The following is a 25,667-nucleotide window of genomic DNA, read 5'->3' as shown; positions in this document are numbered from 1 at the left end:
TTCTAATTTAAAAAAATAACTTTACTTTTTTGTGATACCTTTAAGTTGCCGAAGTAGACCTGTTTTGAGAGTTCTCTCAGGTGTGTAAAAGAGCAGAGCTCCAAATCATTAGAAAAGTTGCACAGAACTTCCTCATTTAACGTGCAAATGAAGGAACTCACAAAAACGTAATACAGCAATCCTTTCTCCAGTTTGTTTATAAGATTATCTTTGTACGAGCACAAAAAATAATTCATTTTTAAAACAATCCAGGTTTTGAAATGAACTAGTCCGTTACCAAGTATAATTAACTTTTGTTTTTTGCTACCTTTTTATTTAGCACCATGTTACTTTGTATCTGTATCCTACTCTATATTGTTGTCAGATATCTCATACACTTATCAGTAGTGCTGAAACCCAGTGGTGGCAAATTTAGGAATCTTCTTCAGCCTGTGATATGAGAAACTGTTACGCAAGGCCAACAATTTTGGTTGATCACAGGCAGGCATTAAGTCTTTATTTTAAAAATTTATACGTGAAATGGAGAACCTGCCTTTTTCTGTAAATTTTTTTTTTTTTTTTTTTTTTTTTTACAAACAAGAACATCATTTGATTCTTCTCAATCTTTTTCAAAAACTTAATTTTTCTCCTTTTCTTTTCACTCAAAAAATAACTTTTAAAATTGTATTTTTTTTTTTTTTTTGAGAATTTCTAAGCAGAAATTTTAACATTAATGAAATTAAGCATTTTTAGGAATGAATTGGCTGCCAGGTGTGCTGTGGTAGTCTGTGTTACAGAACAGAAACATGTACTAGTAGTTTTGTTTTCTGTTACCAGGAATAATGGCATAGTACTTGTAACTCAAAACGAATTAACAAAGTCTTTCAGTAAGATGCTGAAGAAATAAACATGAGATTTCAGAAGACATGTATTCAAAATTTTCCATGACTTGTAAAATCTGAAAAAAATAAAACAATTTACATTGTATTGCCATACGTACAACTGTGAATTTTTAAATTTCATGTTACAGGGAACATAGTGTAATCAGTTGTTTGCAAATAAAGTATAATGACAATGTTCAATGCATATAAAGAATTACAGATGTTACATTCCATAGTGAAGTTGATGCCATACATGCCAAATCTTTATTGCCATTTTTTTGTCATAGAAGTTAATCTTATACTAAGTTGTGTGATGCAGGTGCATTGTTCAGAAATACAAATTTGTGATGCCAGGTGGGAAGGAGCAGCAGTGCATAGCACATGCTTCTTGATTAGTCCCGGGTTCGAGCCTGTCACCACCAAATATGGAGGATGCGGAAAGGTCAGGGAATGACCACTGCATATCCCGGAGCAATATGGCCTTAGTTGCTAATGCTCCTAAAAACCAAAACAACAACAACAACAACAAATTTGTGATAAGAACACAGTAAAAAAAAAAAAAAAAAAAACAGTCATCATTAGTGAAATTGCACAGATAAGGAAAGAAGAGATAATGATGGCTTTGAATAAAAGGCCATTTTTGATTGCCACAGATGGCAGTAATCAGAGTTCCAAGCTGTATCCAATTGTGGTGACTTTTTTTGTAATAATAATAAACTGTTCAGATAGACCTACAAAGTGGAGCAGTAAGAATATTAAAAGATCATGTATACAGGTTGACTGTCTTTGGTGCATTAACTAGAGTGGTATAACAGTGGCATCCTTTACAGATTCTGTTTAAAGAAGAGATTAATAGTGGTGAGAAGCAATATGAGAACTTTTCAGAGTTACCAATTTGAAAAGGACAAGCGATTACTAGTGACTGGCACTGATTCAGGCTTTTCATACCAACTAAGAAATATTGTTCAAGATTTAGGCCTAAATGGATGTCAGATGAACTAATTAGACATGTGGCAGAGAAGAACAATGCATGGGATACATATAAAATAACAGGCGACACAGAAGCCTATGATAGATATAAGCTGGTCTGTAACCAAGTCACAATGGAGGTTTGGCAGGTGAAGGCAGATTACGAGAAATCGAAAAACAGCAAAGAGTTCTTTACTTATGTAAACTCTAGAAGGAAGGGGATTAATCAGATTGGTCCACTTGATTTTGATAGTTCAACTGTTGATGATCCTGCTCAGGTAGCTAACAAACTAAATGAATATTTTGCATATAAATTCACACATGAGGAGTTATTCAGGGAGGGAAATGCCAGAGGTGTATTAAACTCTGGCAGTGAAACTAAATAATCTTGTAATAACAGAGTAAAGTGGAGGAGAAATTGTTGAAGATAAACATAAGAAAGCTACCTGGGGTGGATGGAATCTATCCAGTTATATTAAAGCAGGCGGCAGAGGAAGTAAGCAAACCCTTAGCCATAATTTTTAGCATTAGCATTAGTAGAGGCATTTGATGCAAGAAAGCAAGCTTATGCAGCATCAGCCAAAAAAAAAAAAAACCCACTTCCACTTCACCCCTCTGTTCGTTCAAAATACCTGTCCAGCTGAGCCTTAAACTTATTTAGGCTATCAACCTCCACCACAAGGGATGGCAGTCTGTTCCACCAACCAACCACCCGCTGGCTAAAGGCAAATTTCTGCACGTCTATCCTACATCTGTCTTTCCTCAATTTGAATTTATGCCCTCTCAGGTGATTTTTCTGAGCTAGAGGAAGAATCCCATCAGCATTGAGCATGCTTAAACCATTCAAGGCTTTATACACCTCTATCAGATCACCTCGCTGGTGCCTAGTCTCCAGACACTGTAATTTGCAAAACTTAAGCCTTTCTTCGTAAGAGCACCCCTTTGTTCCATTCACTAATCTTGTTGCCCTTCTCTGTACTCGTTCCAGCAGCTCTACATCCTTCTTGAAATGAGGCCTCCAGACCTGTATACAGTACTCTAGGTGTGGCCTGACCATTGCCTTATACAATGGAATAATCACCTCCTTATCCCTGCTGGAAAAATTCCTGTATATCATTGACAATACTCCATGAGCTACTCTTGCAACCCGTCTGCACTGCTCAGAGAACTTCATATCTGCCTGCACAATCACCCCCAAGTCCCTTTCATTCTCTACCACTGTCAGTGTAGTACCACAGAGTTGATACGTTGCTCTGGGGTTGCTTTTTCCCATGTGTAGTACCTTACATTTGTCAATGTTAAACTTCATTTGCCACCTCTCAGCCCATCTGCTCAACCTTTTCAGATCCTGTTGCAGCAGCATAGTGTCAGTAGTGTCCTTGACAACCCTGCCAACCTTTGTATCATCTGCAAACTTGGACATTAAGCTTGATATACCATCATCAATATCATTTATAAATACAGAAAACAATAATGGACCCAACACTGAGCCCTGAGGGACTCCACTAATAACATTAGTCCACGATGAGCAGTGTCCATTGATTACCACTCTCTGTCTTCTCCCCCTCAACCACCCCTTTATCCATAGCAGCAATTTGCCTCCAATGTCATTTTGAGAGCTTCCCTGGACTCGGGAAGTACACATGGACTAGAGATGTGCAAATGTGACCCCAATCCACAAAGGAGGATCAAAGGGAGACATCAGTAATTACAGACTTGCTAGTTTAACTTCTGTTCCAGGGCACTTAATGGAGACACTGGTTAAAGAAACATTGAAGGATCATCTAGACAAGACTTTAGTTATATCTCGGACACAGCATGGGTTTGTTAAGGGGAAGTCTTGTCTGACCAATTTGATTGGTTACTATAATGTAGTCACAAAGGAACTGGATGCAAAGAATAACTTTGATATCATGTATTTGGATCTTTGAAAGCCTTCGATACAGTTGCACATGGAAGACTGCTGCACAAATTGGAGCAGTGTGGCATTGGAGGCAATTTGCTGCTATGGATAAAAGGAGTGGGAGAAGACAGAGTGGTAATCAATGGACACTGCTCTTTGTGGACTAATGTTATTAGTGGAGTCCCTCATTGTTCAGTGTTGGGTCCATTGTTGTTTTCTATATTTATAAATAATATTGATGATGGTGTATATCAGGTTTAATGTCCAAGTTTGCAGACGATACGAAGGTTGACAGGGTTGTTAATGACACTACGCTGCTGCAACAGGATCTAGAAAAGTTGAGCAGATGGGCTGAGAGGTGGCAAATGAAGTTGAACATTTACAAATATAAAAGTACTACCTATGGGAAGCAGTAACCACAGAGTAACATATCAAATCTGTGGTACTACATTGACAGTGGTAGAGAATGAAAAGGACCTGGGGGTAATTGTGCAGGAGATATGAAGTTTTCTGAGCAGTGCAGACGGTCTTCAAGAGTAGCTCATTGTGTCTTGTCAATGATATATATGAATTTTTCTAGCAGGGATAAGGAGGTGATTATCTCCTTGTATAAGGCAATGGTCAGGCCACACCTTGAGTACTGTATACTGGTCTGGAGGCCTCATTTTAAGAAGGGTGTAGAGCTGTTGGAACGAGTATAGAGAAGGGCAACATGATTAATGAATGGAACAAAGGGTTGCTCTTATGAAGAAAGGCTTAAGTTTTGCAAATTCTAGTGTTTGGAGACAAGGCACCTGCGAGGTGATCTGATTGAGGTGTATAAAGCCTTCCTTGAATGGTTTGAGCATGCTCAATGCTGATGGGATTCTTCCTCTTGCTCAGAATAATCACCTGAGAGGGCATAAATTCAAACTGAGGAAAGACAGTTGTAGGATAGATGTGTGGAAGTTTGCCTTTAGCCAGTGGGTAGTTGATTGATGGAACAGACTTCCATCTTTTGTTGTGGAAATTGATAGCCTAAATAAATTTAAGGCTGAGCTGGACTGGTATTTGGAACAAACGGAGGGGTGAAATCGGAGTGTGCTTTTTTTTTATTTATTTTTTATTTTATTTTATTTTTGGCTGATGCTGCATAAGCTTGCTTTCTTGCATCGTATGCCTCTACTAATGCTATTTTTCAGATATGTAGATGTTATTTATTATTATTATTATTTTTTTTTTTTTCAATTACTGTGCTACAGTATTTAACAGTATGCATTTAAAAGACAGTGTTTGCTGGCTCCGATTAGCCTAAATGACCATATGCAAGTATAGGGCATGTTTTTACAACATTAGGGTGAAAAAATATATCTTTGCGTTAACTCATCACATTTTGACAGGTATGCTTACCTATCTGGTTTTTGTAATAATGATTTAAACTTTTAATGTTGCAATTTCAGTGCTTGTTATTTTTTTAATATTGTTACTCCTCTCTCTCTCTCTCTTTTTTTTTTTTTTTTTTTGTATCATTAATGCTCAGATGGGATTTAGTATGTTGTCCTTGTTACTGGCTATCTGGTTGCGTGTTCTTTGTTGTAAAAGAAAATTAAATTATTTGTTTTTTAAGAAAATTTCCTTGTGAACGAATATTAAGTTACTTTGAATGTGTTGAGCAATGGCAATGTGACTGTGCTGTGGTAGTTGACTTGCATTACTTGACATGGTGCATTTCATTAACTTCAACCATTCTGTGGAATATAAAAAAATTGCATTAACTGACACTATATAATTGAATAGGATGGGGAAAAAAATTGAAATATATATATAATACACACACCATACATTTCAATAGATAACTTGCCAAATATTGAGGTACAATCAGTACCTCACATTTGGTGTTGAATTGTGGCATTGTCTGTTTAGTAACTCATTCAGATATAGTTACACACAAATCATTCATTTGTCTGTAGTCGTTCTGAATTGGCATCCATAAAAAATGTTATAAACAGCTTTTGGAGAAGGTGCTATGTGTCATTCAAAGATTTTTCAGTTGTTTTCAAAGTTTAGCTGTCTACTGGATATGTTGGTCGTAGTTGTACACCAAAATGTGACTTAAATTTAAAAAACTGAAATATCTATTAAGTGGCGTAATTATAAATTTTAGTTTTTGTTATTGGTGTGACTTGAACTGTATCATTATTTGTTTGTTATTGAAAAAGTTTGTCCATAAAAAAAAAATAATAATAATAATAAATAAAAGATGTGTTACTTTTGAAGTATAGAAATAACCACAATCTGACATTCTTGTGACATAGCATGTCCCCAAGAATGTTGGATTTTTGAAAATTACATTTTTTTTTTTTTTTAAGTTTATGCATGTAGATTATATGTTCAGGTGTTATCTGTTATTTTTTATTAAATAATACAATAGCTTTGATCCTATAAGGATCACGGATTCACAGAACAATTGTTTAGCAGCCTTAAACCAAAATGTGAACTGCTGGGTTGTTCCAGTGGGTAACATACTTGCTTAAGAAATAAAGGTCATGGATTCGAATGGCACTTCTGGTTATGTGTGTTGTAACTGTCCAGTATTTTTTAATATAAGATATAGTGTAATGTGATTTGAGCAATTGAATTGCCTTAAAAACTAAATACATATTACTTGTACAAATACATGTAGTCTAGGAAATAAGTAATACAGAAAGAACTTTGTGTTTGGGAATTAATGGAATATAATGCATAAATTTAGCACTTTTCCCTCTCCCTTTTACAGCCAATCACACTCACAGAAATACCAGAATGTTCTGGTTATTTGAAAATTCCAGATTTTTTAGGTTCTAGTGTATGTTATTTATTTTATTATTAATATATATATATATATATATATATATATATATATATAAATAAATGGGTATTCACTGTAACCCTTTAAAGGTAACGTTTGAAGAGTTACGTAGAAAAGAGGTATACAGTTGATGAAATGGTTTCACTGAATGCAAGATTAATAAATTAGGTATGACAGATGCACCTAAAAGTGCGAAGCAACATTAACGGATGCAAGAGTATATATAAGTTGTATTAATATTAAATTAAGTATGCATAGATGGATGTGAAAGTTACACAAGGTGCCAGTAACTATATGAGTGAAGAAAGTAGAAAAAGAGAATAGTAGATTTGTGAAAGGTGAAAGAATGTTAATATCCTAGAGGTTATGATGAATTAAGTAAAAAGTTCTTTTTGACCCCATGAGAAATAAATATTGTCATTTTGTCTGTTTAATACAAATCTTGGCAGAGCGAACCGATTATTGCTCCTGGCCACCTGGCTCCCTACTTCCCAAAGGATGGCACTGACTTGTTAGAAATTAGTTTTGTGTAAACAAAAGCAGTTTATGGTAGCTACAATGTCAAGTGCACTCTGAAAAACATCTTTCTGAAGGATGAGTTGTTAAAATTAACAAAAGAATAAAAAGTTTTTCTAAGTTGTTTATATGCACTCCCTCGCTCTACACGGGAATAAGGTCAGTTGCGATTGTTACTCCAGTTCAAAGAGTCTTTTGCTATTGTAGACAGCAATCTATTTTTTGTGCCATTTTATCCGAGCTGATGTCTTTTTCGGAACTTGACTTTAAATTAATTTAAAATTTGTTTATATTAAATCTTATCTAGCAGTGTTATGGTGACAAAACGTAGATGGATAGAATTAAGCCTGGAAATTAAACTAAAAATTATACAAGACGCCAATAGGATGGAAAGAAGCAAAATGGACATTGCAAAGGAATACAATTTATCTACAATACTGAAAAACCGAAAAAGACTTGAAGTGCGTGACACTGGAGCAGTGATGAAAAACAGAAAATGAATTCATGGTGCAAAACACGAGGAGCTTGAAACAAAACTTTTCAAGTGGTACCAACAAATGCGTGCAGCTAATTTGCTTGCAAGAAAATGCAAATTATCTAGCTCAGCAACATGGGATTAGTGACTTCAAATGCAGCAGTCGCTGGCTCCAAAGATTTAAAAACAGGAATAACTTGGTTTTGTAAAATGTTTGCGGTGAGTCTGAATTAGTTGACAAAGAAAAGGCTACAGACTGGTTGTGTTCTGTACAGTCCATCCTTGAAAAATGAGGCAAAGGATATTTTTAATCTCGACGAGACAGGTTTATTTTATAATTTGCTGCCAAACAAAACATTTGCTGTTTGAGGAGAGCCTTGTCATGGTGGAAAATTAAGTTAACAAAGACTCACTGTTCTGTTATGCTGAAATTCAGATGGCAGTACAAAACTATGCCCACTTGTGATTTGTAAGTTTTCCAAGCCAAGATGTTTTAAGGCAGTTAATCAACTTCCCTATTATGAGGCCAATAGAAGTGCTTGGCTTACGGTCAAAATTTTCAGTCTTGGTTATCAAAATTGGATAGAAGAATGGCTTCAGAAAAAAGGAACATTTTGATGATTCTAGACCATTATACAGCACATCCTGCCGAGACACTTAAGTTAACAAATATGCGGCTTTTGTTTTTACTTCCCAATACCACCAGTTTAATGCAACCACTGGATCAAGGCATTATTTATAACCTCAAGAGGGCATACACAGCCCACCTGATAAGGTACTTGATCCACTATAGAAGGAGGGAACAATTTTCAGCCAAATGTCTTGGATGCTATCCGTAATCTTGTTATTGCTTGGGAAAGTGTTACATCAAGTGTAATCAACTAATAATCAACTGCTTCAGAAAGAGTGACTCTGGAGAGAACATCATTGAAAAACATGGTCTGGCAGACAAATGTGATAGCAACAGTGAGGAATTTGAAGGAGCATATGAATTTTGTTGGGGACCTTGGAGAGTTTGTGAAGGTGGATGATGAAGTTGCTACCACTGCAATGCCAACACCAGAAGAGCTGCTGGATACCAAACAAAACAATGCTGTTTTTGTACCAGAAAAAGTGAAGACGTGCGCACACTGCCATCTAAAAAAGATGCCCAAAATGCATTGAACATAATAGAGACTGTCTTGGCCTGCAGTAACGTTGATAAAGAAACAACTATTGCATTTGATAACGTCTATGCTGTGGTTAAAATTGCATATAGGACAAAACCTGTGCAAACAACATTGGATTCTTTCTTTAAATTAGATTAATTTATTCAAAAGTTAATGGTTTGTATGTCTCCTTTTAATTATTGTACAGGCAGTTCTCACTTTACGAGTTCTCGGGTTTATGAGTTTTTTTTTTCCATAAGTATCAGGTATCAACAAAATTGAAAATATGAACATTAATTGCAAATGTTCTATACCACATGCGGAGTACAGTGTACTCGGCTTTATGATATTAATCAGTTCCAGGGACACCATCGTATCGTTAAAATATCGTAATGTGAACCCAATAATTCCTTCGAGGGCACGCTAGGAATGAATTAACTCGTAAAGTCGAGAACTACCTGTAATTATTTTTACTGTGATACTAAAATACTAAACCTGGAAGACAAAGGCGGAGATGGATAGATGAAATTCATGAGTTTGTGGGTAGTAAATGGGTGGACAGTGCTCAAACAGAAGGAACTGGAAAGTTGCTGGAGAGGCCTTCATCCTGCAGTGGATTGAAAATGGCTGATGATGATACTAAAATATTTTATATATCAAAATATATACTGTACAATATTTTCATTTCCGTTAATATTGCTTTTCTCTTAGTTTATCGTACAATAAAATAAAATCTTTAAAAAATATGTTATTCCTATTACTGCATTGTTAGACAAGGCTTTTGTTTTTATTGTTTTTTGGTGATTTGTTTCAAGATTCCGGAAGTTGAAATTTTCGCTGTATAACTAAGCTATTTATCTCTAAAAAGTTTTAAGGTCATGAGCAGGACCTTAAGACCATATAAAAGGTTGTGAGCGTGGTTTGTAAATCATATTAGTTACCAATTCAAATCATTAAAATGCACTACCCTTTCATAGTTATCATTCCCAAAAGTACCGATAGCTGGAATTGTGGTTTTTTACGTTATTATGGTGAAAAATGTTTCCCCTTTACTGAAATCTTCAATCGTATAAAAAAGAAAATTTCAGATTCTCTTCATTCCTTTTTTTTTTTTAAGCTTCGTAAACTTGTTACTCACGCGAATTTTAGTTGCAATTTGTGTGTGGCGTTAAAAAATGCTTATGCATGCAATTGTGAAATTTATAAAGAAAAGAGATTATCTTGGAAACAAACACCTCTTGAAACGTTTCTGAAGAAGAAGACTCCTTGTGCAGCGGCGCCTCCGTAGCCAGGTGGGTAGGAGCAGCAGTGCGTAGCACACGCTTTCTGATTAGTCCGGGGTTTGAGCCCGTGACCACCAAATATGGAGGAAGAGGAGAAGGTCAGGGAATGACCACCGCATATCCCTGGAGCAATATGACCTTAGTTGCTAATGCTCCTAAAAACCAAATAATAACAATAATAACAACCTTGTGCAACAAACCAACCCCCAATAATGAATGATCAAACGAATGTGCATTTAGGCGATGATAAAGATTTAACATTTGTAAGTCATAAATAATTTCTCCATTATTATAATTTGCTTGATTTTACAGGCTACGTTTTAATTTCTTTGGATAAATCAATCATTGTTTAAACATTCTAATTAGCTAACTAATTTCATTGTTGAGAACGTAACGCATATTTTTAACCTTATGTCTGTGGGAAATAAATTTTCGCTTTACGAGTGCGCTTGGAACGAATTAACTCAAAGTCGAGAACTACCTGTAATTATTTTTACTGTGATACTAAAATATTGTATATATCAAAATATATACTGTACAATATTTTAATTTCCGTTAATATTGCTTTTATCTTAGTTTATCGTACAATAAAATAAAATCTTTAAAAAATGTTATTCCTATTACTGTATTGTTAGACAAGGCTTTTGTTTTTATTTTATTTTTATTATTTTATTTTATTAATTTATTTTTGATATTATTATTATTATTCTTAGATATACAGTATGTACAAAAAAAAATAATAAATAATGGTAAAATTTTTAAACTTTTGGGGGACCTCGTTATTACAAAACGTGAAAATTTAGGTCCGTTGAACTTTGTATTAACGAGATTCCATTGTGTATATATATTTATTTATTTTTTATTTTTTTAGTTATAAACTTGCTAGTTTCACAATATACACTTAAGTCTGCGTTGGATAGTTTTTGGAATTGTCTGTAAGAGTGCAATGTCTCAAAAACTTTTTTTTTTTTTTGAAAAACTTGTTCTTTGAGTAGTGCTGCTGCACAAAGAATTGTTCCCTGTTACAATTTGATATAAGTTAAATAATATTTAACTTATATCAAACTGTGTGTATATATATAAGTTAAATAATAGTTAACTTATATATACTGTAGAACCCGGATAAGAAATTCCCGCATAAGAAGTTTCCCCCTGTACTAGGTTTGGTTTCTTAAGTCCCAGTTTCAACTCTATATGTTATATATTATTTTCCCAGGTAAAAAGTTCGTGATAAAAAATACAAAGTGTGTTATTATAATGATGTTTTCCCACTTAAAATATTAAACAATATAAACATTTGGTAATCTAACAAGTTAGTGCCAAGCATCATTTTAATTCATAGTAAACCACTGAAGTAGGCAAAATGACATTGTTTTTGTTATACCTGTATCTCATATTGTGAATGCCTTTACAACGAGTTGCTCTGATATTGCACTAAATCCAATAAGCAACGCTTCGCCAATGGAGAAGACTAATGTTATTACTTATTCTTGGCAAATACAACCACCCAAGATCTGCTCAGAATAAGTAATATTAGTCTTTGCCACTGGCGAAGCGTTGCTTATTGGAGGTAGTGCAATATCAGGGCAACTGGTTGTAAAGGTATCCACAATATGAGATACATGTATAACAAAAACTATGCCATTTCACCTACTTCGGTGGATCGATTAGTGAATTTTCTGTATTCTTGGGCTTTCAGTGCTAAAACCTTTTTAGTATAAACATTTCAGTGTAACTGAAGTGACATATTGCAATTGTTTTCATCGATATCCATAACTGGATACGTCGATATTTTGAGCAGGCTATGAGTAGAAAACTTGTTTCTTGTCCAAGCTGTACTCCAGTATTCTGGTCTCTTGCCAAAACTATTGGCCACGATAAATGGCCAATGGTCTTGTCTGCAATGTCAGGGTACCTGCCCACCCACCCACTGATGAGAGGCCAATTAGCCTTGAAACGGTGCTGTCTGGGTGGTGGTGCCCACTGAGAATAAGTAACAATAGTTTTCTCTTTTAGTGAAGTGCTACTTATTCGAGGTAGTGAAATACATGGCAACCCGTTGTGTGAAGGAGGTGCACAATATGAGATACAGATAAAATGATGCCCTTTTCACACTACTATCATAGTTTTTTTTGTTTGAGTTATCTATGGTGTATTTACACTGGGTTAAAGATAATCGAGGCAAAAGCCTTTGCCACTTGACAGTGGTTACAGGTTTAATTTAATCCCACATCAGTACACTTTGATCTCTGCCACCTTGTGATTCTTTTATTTTCTGATTCTTAATGCATGAACAGTTGCTGCTGATAATCAGATTGAGTATTGCTTTCTCTTATTGCCTCTCCACTTGCTACCATAGAAAATAGTAAGCAAGTCACACAATAGTAAGTCACAAGTCCTACTGTGTGAGCGATCCACAACTTCCAGTCATATGGAAAGTTAGGCTCCTCTTAATAAGATGTTCTGATTTACTGTCTCACTCTGTTTGTCTTTATAGTTGCTTGAGATACTCATTGCAGTCAGTTGGCTTATAATACACTCCTACTTGCATTTTTATTTTCCCAGTTACATCACACCAAAATGACTCAATACTACATCAACTGAATGCTCAAAAATGTGTAGTTTGGTATTTGTAATAGAGGACATTATAAGAAATTAAAAAAAAAAAAAAAAAACCACAAAGAAAGCAAAGGAATTTGAATAATACAAAGTTTACCATCCTGTGTTACTGCAAAGTTTGAATGAGGATGACCCAGATAGAAGATGGGAATTTGCTGAGCGGTTTTTGGCCACAAGGGTTACAAGCAGCGGTGAGCTGAATATTTTAACAATGGGCTCGCAGTTTTTCCAACTTTCTACCGAGTAAATTTGATCAGTCACAGAAGTGACATCATCCACGGCGGTTTCCACAAGAGGTGCTCCCTACGCTGGCACTAGTAGCAATGTGATTAGAATGCATGATGCATTTTTTGTGACTTGTATGATATCTCAAGTCAGGCAGATTCATGGAGGTGGACAGATGGGGCTTATTACCCCCTTAATCATGCGTAAAAGTGATGTGTATAGTGTTCCTAGGTCTATCTAAAAAAAAAAAAAAAAACTTTAAAACCTGGTTGTCATGCCTCCCCCTTATGATGATGCCTGGATATGTTAGTGTTTGCAGTTCTCACTTTTTAGTTTTTTTTAATAGTATGACGTCACAATCATACTTCTTGAAGTTACTATTGCAGTAAGTATGATTGCAACAATACAAGTTTGTCAACAATTTTTTTTTTTTTTTTTCGTCTCACATTTTTGTTACATTTTATCGTTAGGTGTCCCTAACAGCTGCATATGTTGCTTCAACTACAAGATCGGTACTTCGATCGATTCTGCTTTCCAGAGACATTTAGATACTTGCAAGTATACATCTCTTACTTTAGTTGTCATAAATCCATTGTGTCTTGTCTTCCAGAAATTATGAAAATTTGTGAATGATCAATAAAATATTTACAATAAAAAAGCTCATTTACTTTGTAATCAATAAATACAAATCAAAATACCTAAAAGAAATGCGAAAGATGTTTCACATAAACCATCTACCACGTGTGCGTGGCACACAGCAACCTTTTTTATTTGTTTTTTTTAGCAACTAGGGAAATATAATAGGTACTTTTTTTTTTTTTCTTTTTTTTTGGTAAAATTTTAATATTGCAAATAAAAAATAACATGAATATTTCCCATATCATAAATAACAAAAATTATCACAAAACAAAACATTCCACAATGTAAAATAAAATATTACATAAAAAACAAACTTCTAGAAAAGGTACACAAAAATCACAGATTACATGAAAAAAAAAATGACTGCACAAATAATCAAGAAAAATTTATTCTAAAAATTTCCATATACAATTTACTTTTTTATTAATATTTGTTGTCGATCTTCTGCTTTGCTCAATAGCTGAGTGATGATTACAGAGGAATGATTTGACGTAAAGATCTGAATCAAACTGAAGCAATGGTTTTCCATTTTGATGTATGGTCATCATAATCTGCAAAGTGTTTAAATTTCAACATTATTTATTCATACAATATTATTCATTACGCTGAAAGCTTGCTCAGCTTCAGCACTGCTAATCGCAATGGTTTCAAATATATTTCTGCCTTTTTTAATTGAAAAGGAATTTCACTTGATTTTAAAGATAAACTGTCTTTGACGAAATCTCTAAAATCATTTATTTTTATTTTATATTTTATCAGGAAATTTAAATTTCTTATTCAGTTTTCACCATCTTGCCACAGAAACAAAAGTTCTTTCATATTCCATGATTTCTGGTAGCCTATGTTTAAAATTTCTTTCAGTTCCTCATTGTCAATGGTATCGTTATTTTCTTTATTTAATTTAAAATTATTGTTGCATTAATAACTTATTCTTTAAGGATAAAACAATGCATTTAATAACTTGTCATGGGGTAATTTTTTAAATGTGTTCTTACTTTCGATTTTGATTCCTTCAACTTCTTTCCACTTCAACATGCTCAATTTTATCTTCATAATTTCCTTCAGAAATGTTCAAATAATTAATTTATCTGCTTTTACCATAGTGATTCTGTAAAGGTTCTGAAATGTAAGAGAGCTTCTGAAGGATGTCGATCATTAGTGCTAAATGGTTAAGAAATTTCAGATTTAAAAGTCTATTCAATAATCCAGAATATTTAACTTCTGATTCAAAATGTTTGCACAAAGCGGGATAATTCCTTCAACCCGAAATTGCAAGCTACAAGCTGCTCATCATGGCCTGAACACACAACCAATTTTTATTGTATCAACATCAAGTTCTTTAGCAATAATCATTAATTCGCACTGGTTTTTTGGAGTTTGGTGATATAATGCATACAAGTTTTTTTTTTTTTTAAATTATTGCCTGTATGCCATTATATTTTAGAGCATTTTCTACACAGTGAAAGCCTCAATGAAGTTTCAAAATCTGCCAACATTTCACCTTCGTAAAGTTTATAAAATGTCTTAGTTGCCTCAATTCTCCCCCTCCTCTACATTGCTAATGCACTAGTTCTTTGAATACTGTGCAAAATATTGGATCACACAGATATTCAACTACTGTGACCATGTAAACACACAGGAGAAATTTACTGGAAGGCGTGGATCACTCACTTCTCCGAAAAACATATGCCTCTTTGTCGGAATAAAGGGGAAACCACAACATAGGTTGACCAGAGGCTATTATCTGTGTTAGGAATCTTCTTAATCCTCTGACTGGCTATGGAAAGGATACTGACTAGTGCAGCTTCTCGGTATACGACTGCATAGGTTTTATGGACACTAATGTTGCGAAACTGTAATCCCTTTCATCCTTAATTCGCACTTTCTAATTGCCTAAAGGCCAGAGGTTACAACAACAACGGATTACCAGAGGTTACAACAAAGTTGTCTCTGGTAATCCGTTGATTAAATGGAAATTTTCTTCATTCAGCAGAAACTATTTTAAATGTAATACCAAGGGGAATTCAAAAAAATTTTCTATAAAGAAGTTGGTTAAACAGAGGTCAGAGTAATTAAATCAAAAATGAAACAATTTTAAAATACATAACTGATCGATTGTGCCATTAAAACGTTGAGGATAGAGCCCTGCTTGCCCCACCCTAGTTCCGGCTCTGAATACTCAGTAATTGAATTCGGGATTTCATTTGTAAAATATAATGATCATTTCAACAATCAGCTTGCAAAATTTCAAAAAAAAAAATAAAATAACAATGGGCTCACTATAGCTCACTTCTGGTTACAAGTTGAAAATGTTTTGACGAATCCACATTTAAAATTATTCACATTTAAACTGACGAATTCACATTTAAACTGAGTGGATCTGCTAATTGCCGTAACTGTTAATTACTCTATTAGCAACCTTCACTTGTCCTTTAACAAGGATGTAAACTCTTCTGGCTTGATAGTCTGGACTGTCAAGTGACAGTCCATAGGTGTTCTCAGACACTTTTTTTTTTTTTTCTTCTTTTTTTTTTTATTTTGAGGGAATTGCAACAGGAGCAAGCTTTATAAAATTGCTATAAGACAATCATTGCATTAATGCAGTCCAAAATCATAATTTTCAGTTTTTTTTTTTTTTTTTTTTTTTTGTCTGGAGCACTTAATAAGTTCCAGGTTTGAAGGATGAAAGTGCTGGGGTTTCATCGAATGGCCAACATGCTCACCTCACCAGATTTACCAATCTGATTACTTTTTGTGGGGATTTTAAAGAGCAAAGTGTTTAGTAATAAACACAGGTGTCAGCTAGGGCTTTAACCAGTGAATGGTAGAGAATATAAGAGCATTTCTGAGGAATTGTGCCTTGCTGTGTATCGCTCTGTGCCCAAAAGACTAATTTTATAAAGACCAAAATTACACCCATATTGAACAGATGTAAATTTTTTTGTTTTGTTATTTTTAAGTATATTTATGCCCTTATTGTTCCAACATTAAATAAAACATAAATATGTTTGACTAATGGTGCATTATAGCCTTAGTAGCTAATGCGCCAATAAAACCAAAACAAAACAAAACATGTTTGACTACAATTAATGCTACAATATTATTTACAGTTGACTGTGTTTTCTTACTTATAGACCACCTTGTATTATTTACATTTAACTAAAATATAATTGTATCTGGAGAACAAATTCTTCATCCAGTACAGGAAATAGTTTTTATAAACCACATTGAAATGAATCAATTTTGCAAAAAAACACACAAATGCAATTTCTAGTATTTCTTAATATCGTTGAACTTAAAGAAATTGGTATTTTGTAATCTTATTTCTGTTAATTTCACTGTGGGTAGGTACCATCCACGTCTTTTTATGTAAGAATAAAGAATTTGACCTTGGTTGGAGAACTGACAAGTATGCAGGAAAGCATGACATATCAGGTTATCTTAAGTCATTCTTGGCAGTTTAATAATCCGTTATTGTTAATTCTGAGTGTAGTTTCTCTTTGTCAGAGAATATTGGAAACCAGATGGAAGCAAAAAATCTGAATTCAGTTCTGTTTCTGGTGCAGATTTGCAAAGGCAACCAAAAAAAAAAAAATTTTCTAGCTTACCATACATAACATCTGCAGTTCATGCTATCCTACTTATAGCAAAGTTTTCAGATAAACTACCAAATTAAACTCTTTCATGTTCTGAAATGTCATTCAAACAACAACAACAAAAAAAAAACCCTCCTTTCTCATCTAAACTTGTAATTAGCTCCTTAAAGTAAACAGATGAACTCAGTGCTTCCTATTTAAATCACCTTGAATGGAAACTTTGAACCTCTTCAAAGATGTCTCCTAATCATAAACAGCCTTTAATTTTTATGTGTCTTGATCAGAGCAAATTTTTCAACTTTATCTCCAGGAAATATCTTGTACATGATAAACAACAAAAAGTAATTAAACTTTTGTTTTATCTTCTCATGGCAGTATGACCCTTATGAACAATTTTAGTTCAGTGATGTCCGTTCTGTGTTTCAGTGTAGCTTTATTTATGGCATAATTCCTTGTATCCTAGAAGCTAAATGAAACATTTATCTTTTGATTCTTACCAGATTCTTCTTCCTGTATTAATATAAACAATATTAATGTGTAATATGCCCCCTTTCCCCATGTTACTAATAAAAAATTGTTCTTGTAGCCATCTTGAAGAAATGTTTATTTTACAAACATGTCTTATGGAAAGAGACTATAGCTACTTGTTGGAGGCAATTAAAAACAAAGTTTAATTTGTTGCAGTTTTTACTTCATAACTGATCAACAATCAAAGAAACCCAATAATTATATAACTCAATTACGATAATTCAACTAAATCTGGTAATTATCAGTATTGAAAAGAGTAGATTTTAATTGGCTTTGCAAATTCTTGTGATTTCCTTTTGAACTTTTTAATAGTTAAACATTCTTGTGTTAAAAGAAATGAAACATTTACAATTTCAGGACGTGATGTTATAGCCCAGGCACAGTCTGGAACTGGAAAAACGGCTACATTCTCAATATCTATTTTGCAGCAGATTACCACAGATCTCAAAGAATGCCAGGCACTAATTCTTGCACCAACAAGAGAATTAGCTCAACAGGTAAGTGACCTCATGAAATCACGACTAATTTATTTATTATTATAAATCTGATATGGAAAGCATCAAACTTTAATTCTGTTGGTCAGCAAAGGGAAAACAAAGTAATTTTACTTCAATATTTTATTTTTTTTTCAGTGTTATACTCTAACCACCAACCTTATTACGTATTAGCATCATTCACTTTAAGCAAATTTAAGGCTTTTGCAAAACTGAAAAAAAAAAAAAAAAAGAAAAGAAAAGGGGAGTTACTTTTAGCATTTTGACATATGCCAAATTGCTTTACTAATCCGTATACAGTATTATTCCCTCTTTAAAAATTTAGTGTTGATGGAACTATTTGATAGCTTTTTCAGTGGATCACAAATATGAGTCTGGACTACATAGAGCATATGTCTGTGTTGGCATGTATTATTATGAATCAGAACAATCCAGTTAGATCTGGTTTGCTTGTATTTGATGCTGAGACATGGGCCATTCAAAGTTTCAATATACATATTAAATCTGATTAATCGAGCATTAATAAAATAATTGAGGATTATGTCATGCTATCATTTAATGTTCGAAGTCTTTGTTCATATGGATGTCCTTTTGATGATCTCATCAGACGATTACGCATCTTTGGACTCTTTCAGGAAGCTTGTTGTCTTTTTTTTTAAGTGCGGTCTCCATACTTGAACACAGTATTTCAAGTGTGGTCTAACAATAGTCTTATATAATGGGATTATGACATCCTTATCTCATCTAGCAAATGTTTTGCTAAATCATCGATAGGACACCACGGGCCTTCCTTTCAACCTATCTACAATGCTCAGAGACTTTGTGCTAATTCAACTCCACCAAGTGTATAAGTTATTTTGGGGTTACTGTTCCCCAGGTGTTAAGACTTTGCATTTTGCTGAATTAAAGCATAGCTGCCACTTTTCTGATCATCCCTGAGTTCTATCTGGGTCACTCTGAAGAAACTGTTTGGTAGTGATCATTAACTACTCTACTGATCTTTATATCTTCTGAAAATTTAGACATCACACCCTCTATCCCTTCGTTGATGTCATTTAAGAAAATCAAAAACAACAGTGGTCTCAATACTGATCATTTGGGAACCCCACTTTGTATATTAACCCAATCTGAGGAATAACCATTTATCACAACCCTCTGCCTCTTTCCCTTAAGCCATCCTGCTATCCATCTAAAGATTTTCCCTTTGATTCCAGCTTATAAAGTAACAACTCATGCTTTGCTGAAATCTAAATAAACAAAGTCGAAATTATTCCCTAAATGATGGTATTTTTCCACTTGTTCTCAAAACCTGTGCTCCTGAACTTACTTCTGTTTTTTGCCGCCTTTTTTCACTATTTTATTCCAAAGGTGTTTTTCCTTCTGCTTGAAAATTTGCTCATATCCAGCCAGTTCCAAAAAAGGGTGGCAAATCCCTCCCATCCAATTATCATCTCATTGCAATTACTTCTACTCTTTCTAAAGTAATGGAGAAATCAATTAACTGCCAACTCTTAAACTACCTAGAAACCTACTGTCTGATCAACAATCACCAGTATGGATTCCATCAGTGTTGATCCACTGGTGATATTCTGGCTTATGTTACCCATTTATGGACAAATTCAATGGAAAAGTTCGGTGAAACACAAGCAGTTGCTCTTGACATCTCAAAGGCTTTTGATTGTGTTTGGCATAAAGGTCTTCTAAACAAGCTTCCATCTTATGGTTTGCCAACTGCTTTTTGTAATTGGTTATCCAGTTTTCTCTGATTGCTCACTGAGGATGATGGCTCTTTGTCTTCTAACTTCTCCACTAATGCTGGTGTCCCCCAAGGTTCAGTTCTTTCCCCCACTGTTTTCCTCTTGTATATTAATGACCTTCCATTGACAGGAAATCCTATCCATAGTTTTGCCAATTGCATTGCATTCCACTTTCCATTTTGAGAAACCTTGCCCTACACAGTCAGCCTCAACTCAAATATCCGCTACCATTTCCTTAAATGCTGATCTCCGAGTAATTCTCCAGTGGGGCAAAGACAACTTAGTTGATTTCAATCCTTCTAAAACTCAGTCTTGTCTTATATCTCACAAAAAGGATTCTTCTGCTCCTATGCTTATCTTTGGTGACACTCCGATTTCTAGACAAAATGATATATCTCTTTTGGAGATTACCCTGACTTCTAATCTCTCTTGGCACAAGCATATTACAAATATTGCTTCCTCTACATCTAAAAAACTTGGTTTTCTCTTTCGCTCTCGGCGTTGCTTTTCTTCCAAACAGCTGTTCACTCTGTACAAATCGCAGATTCGCCCTACCATGGAATATTGTTCCCACATCTGGAGCTGTGCTCCCGAAACCTCTGAGGCTTTTAGATTCCTTTCAGAAGAGGACAGTTAGGTTAATTAATGACTCCTCTCTAACAGATTCTCTCCACTCGCTGTGTCATAGACAAACTGTTTCTGCTGCATGCCTTTTTCTACAGATATTTCCATGTCCACTGTGCTTCTTTAATTCCTACTCTCTCTTTCAAAACAGTCTGAACGCGTGCTGCTGACATCCATTTACTGTCCAGCTTCAAACTCACAGAACCAACTCTTCAACTGTTGTTTTCTGGAACAACCTTCCTTGTGTATTTCCTGAAAATTACAGTCTACAGAAGTTCAAGTCTAATGTCAACAAATATCTTCTTTTGTCTTCTCAACCTCCAACCCAAGTTTGGTACTAAGTAGTATTAGTATTAGTAACGGCCGCATGGTGCAAGAAAGCCTATGGCTTATGCTGCACCAGCCAAAAAAAAAAAAAAAAAAAATCCGAACAAAACAATGAAAAAACAAAAAAAATAAAATAAAATAAATAAATAATTAATAAATATAAAAAAATAAAATAAAAAATAAATAAAAAGGAAATTAAACCTATCATCCTATGCGCTTCCCTTACCCGAAAGTACTATCCAGATGACCTTTGAATTTCCCCAAACTGTTGCCCTCTACCACCCATGAAGGCAACTTATTCCAGTAATTTATAACTCTCTGGTTAAAATAAAACTTCCTGCAGTCCAATCTAAACATTGCCCCCCGTAACTTGAATTTATGTCCCCTAGTTCTTCTTGGCGCATTATAGCCTTAGTTGCTAATGCGCCAATAAAATCGAAACCAACAACAACAACCCCTAGTTCTAGCATCATTTATAATCTTGAAAATTTTGTCCTCATTCATTTTACTGATGCCTCTCAGAGCTTTAAACACCTCAATCAAATCTCCTCTAAGGTGTCTAGTTCCCAAACTCTGCAACCCACATATTCGAAGTCTTTCTTCATAAGGACGCCCTTTTGCCGATCTCACCAGGCGAGTTACCTTTCTTTGCACCCTTTCAAGAAGCTTGATGTCTTTCTTTAGGTGCAGTCTCCATACTTGAACACAATATTCCAAGTGTGGTCTAACATAAGCCTTATATAATGGGATTATCACGTCCCTATCTCTACTTGCAAAAGTTCGATAGATCATTTATAGGACACCATGGGCCTTCCTTGCAACCTGTTTACAATGCTCAGAGAATTTCATGTCTGACCGTATCGTAACACCCAAGTCCCTTTCCTCCAGTACTGGGTTTAGTCGAACTCCACCAAGTGAATAAGTTTTTTTGGGATTACTGTTTCCCAGGTGTAATACCTTACACTTTGTTGGATTAAAGCACAGCTGCCATTTTTCTGACCATTCCTGAAGTCTATCTAGGTCTCTCTGAAGAAGCTCAGCTTGACAGTGATCATTAACTACTCTACCAATTTTAACATCATCTGCAAATTTAGACATCACGTCCTCTATCCCTTCATCAATGTCGTTTATGAAAATTAAAAACAACAGTGGCCCTAATACTGATCCTTGGGGAACCCCACTTCTTACATCAACCCAATCTGAGGAATAGCCATTTATCACAGCCCTCTGCCTCCTGCCCTGAAGCCATCCTTCTATCCATCTAAGGATTTTCCCAGTGATTCCAACCTGTTCCAGCTTATAAAGCAACCGCTCATGTGGGACTGAGTCAAAAGCTTTGCTGAAATCTAAATAAACAATGTCAAAATTATTCCCTAAATCCAGCTCGTGAGTGACCCTTTCGAAATAGCGAACCAGATTTGTTAAACATGATTTTCCCTTTACAAAACCATGCTGAGTATCCTTGAGAATTTCAATTGGATCCAAATGATCCTGAATTCCACCCTTGATCATTGCCTCCATGATTTTTCCTACTACTGAAGTCAGACTGACAGGTCGATAATTTCCAACTTCACTTTTAGAGCCACCCTTATGTATGGGAGATACATTTGCACTTTTCCAATCCAAGGGAATCTTCCCAGAGTCTAGTGATGCTCGCATAATTAGTCAGTGGTTCAATGCACTCGCTTGCCGCCTCTCTTAAGATTATAGGGTATATTCCATCAACTCCAGGAGCCTTACTGGTCTGTAGGCTCGAAAGTTTTTTCATTAAATAATCTTGCGAAATTTCAATATCATTAATTACATATTTTTTAACTTCGCTCCCACAATTTCCCATTGCCACAAAAGGCTTTTCATTTGTAAATATCGATGCAAAATAACTGTTGAGTTCATCTGCAACGGCAGCTGGTGTATTTATTACTATCCTCTTTCCCTTACGTAAAGGTCCGATCTGGTTTGTCCTGCTCTTCTTGGCATTTATATATGTGAAGAATTCTTTATCCCCCCTCTTTGCTCTGTTTGCTAGTGATTTCTCATAAACTGCCTTCGCCTGTCGAACCTTTTCTGTGGCTATATTACGCATCACCTTGTAGCTGTTATAGGCTTCAGTACTTTTTATTGCTCTGTAACCTTCCATGCCACCTTTTTCTGCTCAAGTAATGTGGCAACTTCACTATTCATCCAACTTGGAACCCTTCTCGTGGAGTATTTTTTTAATGGTATATACGCATTCAAGGCATCTGTGATTAATGTTTTAAAAGCGTACCACAGTTCAATTGTATTCATTCTCTGCGCGATATCTACCCAGTTAATAGAGGCCATGTAGTACCTTAAGGCATCGTAATTTCCTTTTCTGAAAAAATTAAAACCCATTCCTTTGCCTTTTACTTCTGCTACCTCTCTCGTCATCATCCACCGTAGAACTCCGTGATCACTTCCTGCTACTGGTTCCTCTACTGTCAGCCCTGTTATGTCATCTGCTTCATGTGTGATGATGAGGTCTAGGATATTCTTTTCTCTAGTACTGTCCCTGACATGATACAAATAAGTCATCTAGTTGATTTAAAAATTTTGTTCCCCATGTCGAGTTTCCTTCCCATTTACTCCAATCAATTAGAGGCAAATTGAAATCACCCATAATAAGGCATTGACGCTTACTTGCCCATTCCATTTGCATGTAGAGGCGTTTGTCATAATCTTCACAATCACCTGGTCTGTAAATTACTCCTACTCGCATTATACCTTTGTTTCCAACTATCTCACACCATACAGACTCTATACTAGCATGTGAAATGTCTGAATCCGGGAAAGCTATCGTCGCACTCAGGCTGCTTCTGATAAGAAGCATTAACCCACCACCCCTTCTGTCTAACCTATCCTTCCTAAATACATTATACAAGCGTACTGAAACTCATCATCCCCAATTTCCGGGTGGCACCACGTCTCTGTAAGCCCTATTATGTCCGCGTTACTTGTTTTAACCAGCAGTTCGAATTCGCTCATTTTATTGACGATACTTCTAACGTTACTGTATAAACAATTAAGATTTACTGTTCTTGTATATTTAACCACCCTAACACAACCCTTGAAGTTTTTTAGGCTCTCTTCCCTGATATTAGCCACCCGCTCACGTGAAAAGTCTTTGCCCTCAGAACATCTAGATAATACGTCCAGTTGGGGTAACAGATAAGAACTCTTAAGGTATGTGCAAGAGTTACATTGACCAATATTATCAGATAAACGCGTGTTAGTATTACCCACATCTCCCCCCTAACTAGCAGTTTCCCTGAACCTTTAAGGTATCCTCAATAATACTGGCAAAAACCTTTGTACCACCTTTGTTTAAGTGTATCCCGTCTCTACAAAACAAATTCCTTCTACCTACAAGTGTGGGCCATGCTGATAGAAATTTACCCCCTAAAGCCTTGCAGATTCCTTCAAGTCTGGAGTTAATCCACAAGGCTCTTAACATATAATCCCTCCTATCGTGTCTAGGCAGAATTGCAGACACATAGACCTTATGGCTTAACTCGCGACATTTCCTCAGCATGGTCCTGTATTTTTCCAACAAATCATCAGATCGTGTACGTTTAATATCATTTGTCCCCACATGAATAATAATATTTTCTTTACCACCTTTAAAATCTGACAGTCTGTTGTTGACATCATCAATAGTTGCTCCTGGCAGACATACCTTGGTTCTGCTCCACCTATTTTTATTACAAAAAATATTCCCCGTTTCCCTGACAATGGAGTCTCCTAATAAAACAATGTCCTTTTTAACCAGAGTAGTTTGCACTTGGTTTTTCTGTTTTGGGGCTCGAATCGGGTTTGCATCACTTGGTAGATTGCTGGAGTTTTGAGTCCCTGACGAGCTCCCAGATGCATTATTTTCGAGGGCAAGCACTCGTTTTTTCAGGGACTCAAATTGTTCCATCAGTGCACCAAATTGTAATTTAAGATTGGTGCACTCCTTACATTGATCACAAAGAAAAGAATCCCCAGGTGAGGTAGGATTAGTCACCAAGTCGACCTTGGAAAACATTCCACAGGTTCCACAACGGATTAAATCATGACTTACCCGTAAATCGCCATATGCTATTTCCGTGTGAGTCACGATACCCAGTGATGTGTTTAAGGCAGATCTCATAGCTACCATTATAAAATTAAATAAATATCAATGAAAGTAACTTTAAAAAATTATATCTATAATATTATTAAAATCAAACAGTTACAGGAAAATCTATAACAAAATAATCCAACAATATCTAAATAAATCAAATATTTAAAAGCACTATCCAAAAGTAAACCACTTAACTGAGGAGCCCTGTCTAAGCGCGTCCGCCCACCTCGAATGCCAACGTCGGTCTTGATGATGAGTATGTATAGTATAGGTTCTAATACCTGTCGTGTTTGGGGTTTTCATTAAAAAAAAAAAAAAAAAAAAATCTAGCTCTTGAGTGACCCTGTCAAAATAGTTAACTAGATTTGTGCTTTGCCTTTACAAAACCATGCTGTGTATCTTTCAGAACTCCATTTCTACCTGAATTCCACCCTTGATCCTTGCCTCCATGCTTTTCCCTACTTCTGAAGTTAGGCTGACTGGTTGGTAATTTCCCACTACACTCTTAGAACTGCCTTTATGTATTGGTGATACATTGGCACTTTTCCAATCCAATGGAATACCTTGTCTGAACTGCAGCCAATGGACCGTGGCATTATCACGAATTTGAAAATGCACTGCCGAAGATGCATAGTGAAAAAACTATACCGAGAATAGAAACCAACCAACCAACCAACCTATAGATTTGCGGATGTTCATCAGAATTCGCGAAAGTGTGGAGTTAAGATGTGATGGAAACGATGATTAAGGTTTG

At 35.3% G+C, this 25,667-nt stretch overlaps 1 protein-coding gene across 1 annotated transcript in view; it reads left to right on the top strand.

The window, feature by feature from the left end:
- LOC150091147 (eukaryotic initiation factor 4A-I-like) overlaps nt 1-25,667 on the top strand; it is a 260,943-nt gene that overhangs the window by 131,461 nt on the left and 103,815 nt on the right. The window contains exon 4 of the mRNA XM_090374499.1: nt 17,946-18,085. Within this exon, the coding sequence (XP_090230625.1) occupies nt 17,946-18,085 (140 nt within the window). The remainder of the gene's footprint in view (nt 1-17,945; nt 18,086-25,667) is intronic.

This window comes from Mastigoproctus giganteus, chromosome 1 (assembly GCF_048544385.1).
Source record: "Mastigoproctus giganteus isolate SK-2022 chromosome 1, ASM4854438v1, whole genome shotgun sequence".
NCBI classification, from domain to species: domain Eukaryota; kingdom Metazoa; phylum Arthropoda; class Arachnida; order Uropygi; family Thelyphonidae; genus Mastigoproctus; species Mastigoproctus giganteus.
The sequence above is the reverse complement of the archived record's forward strand: the minus strand, read 5'-3'. Positions and strand labels throughout refer to the sequence as shown.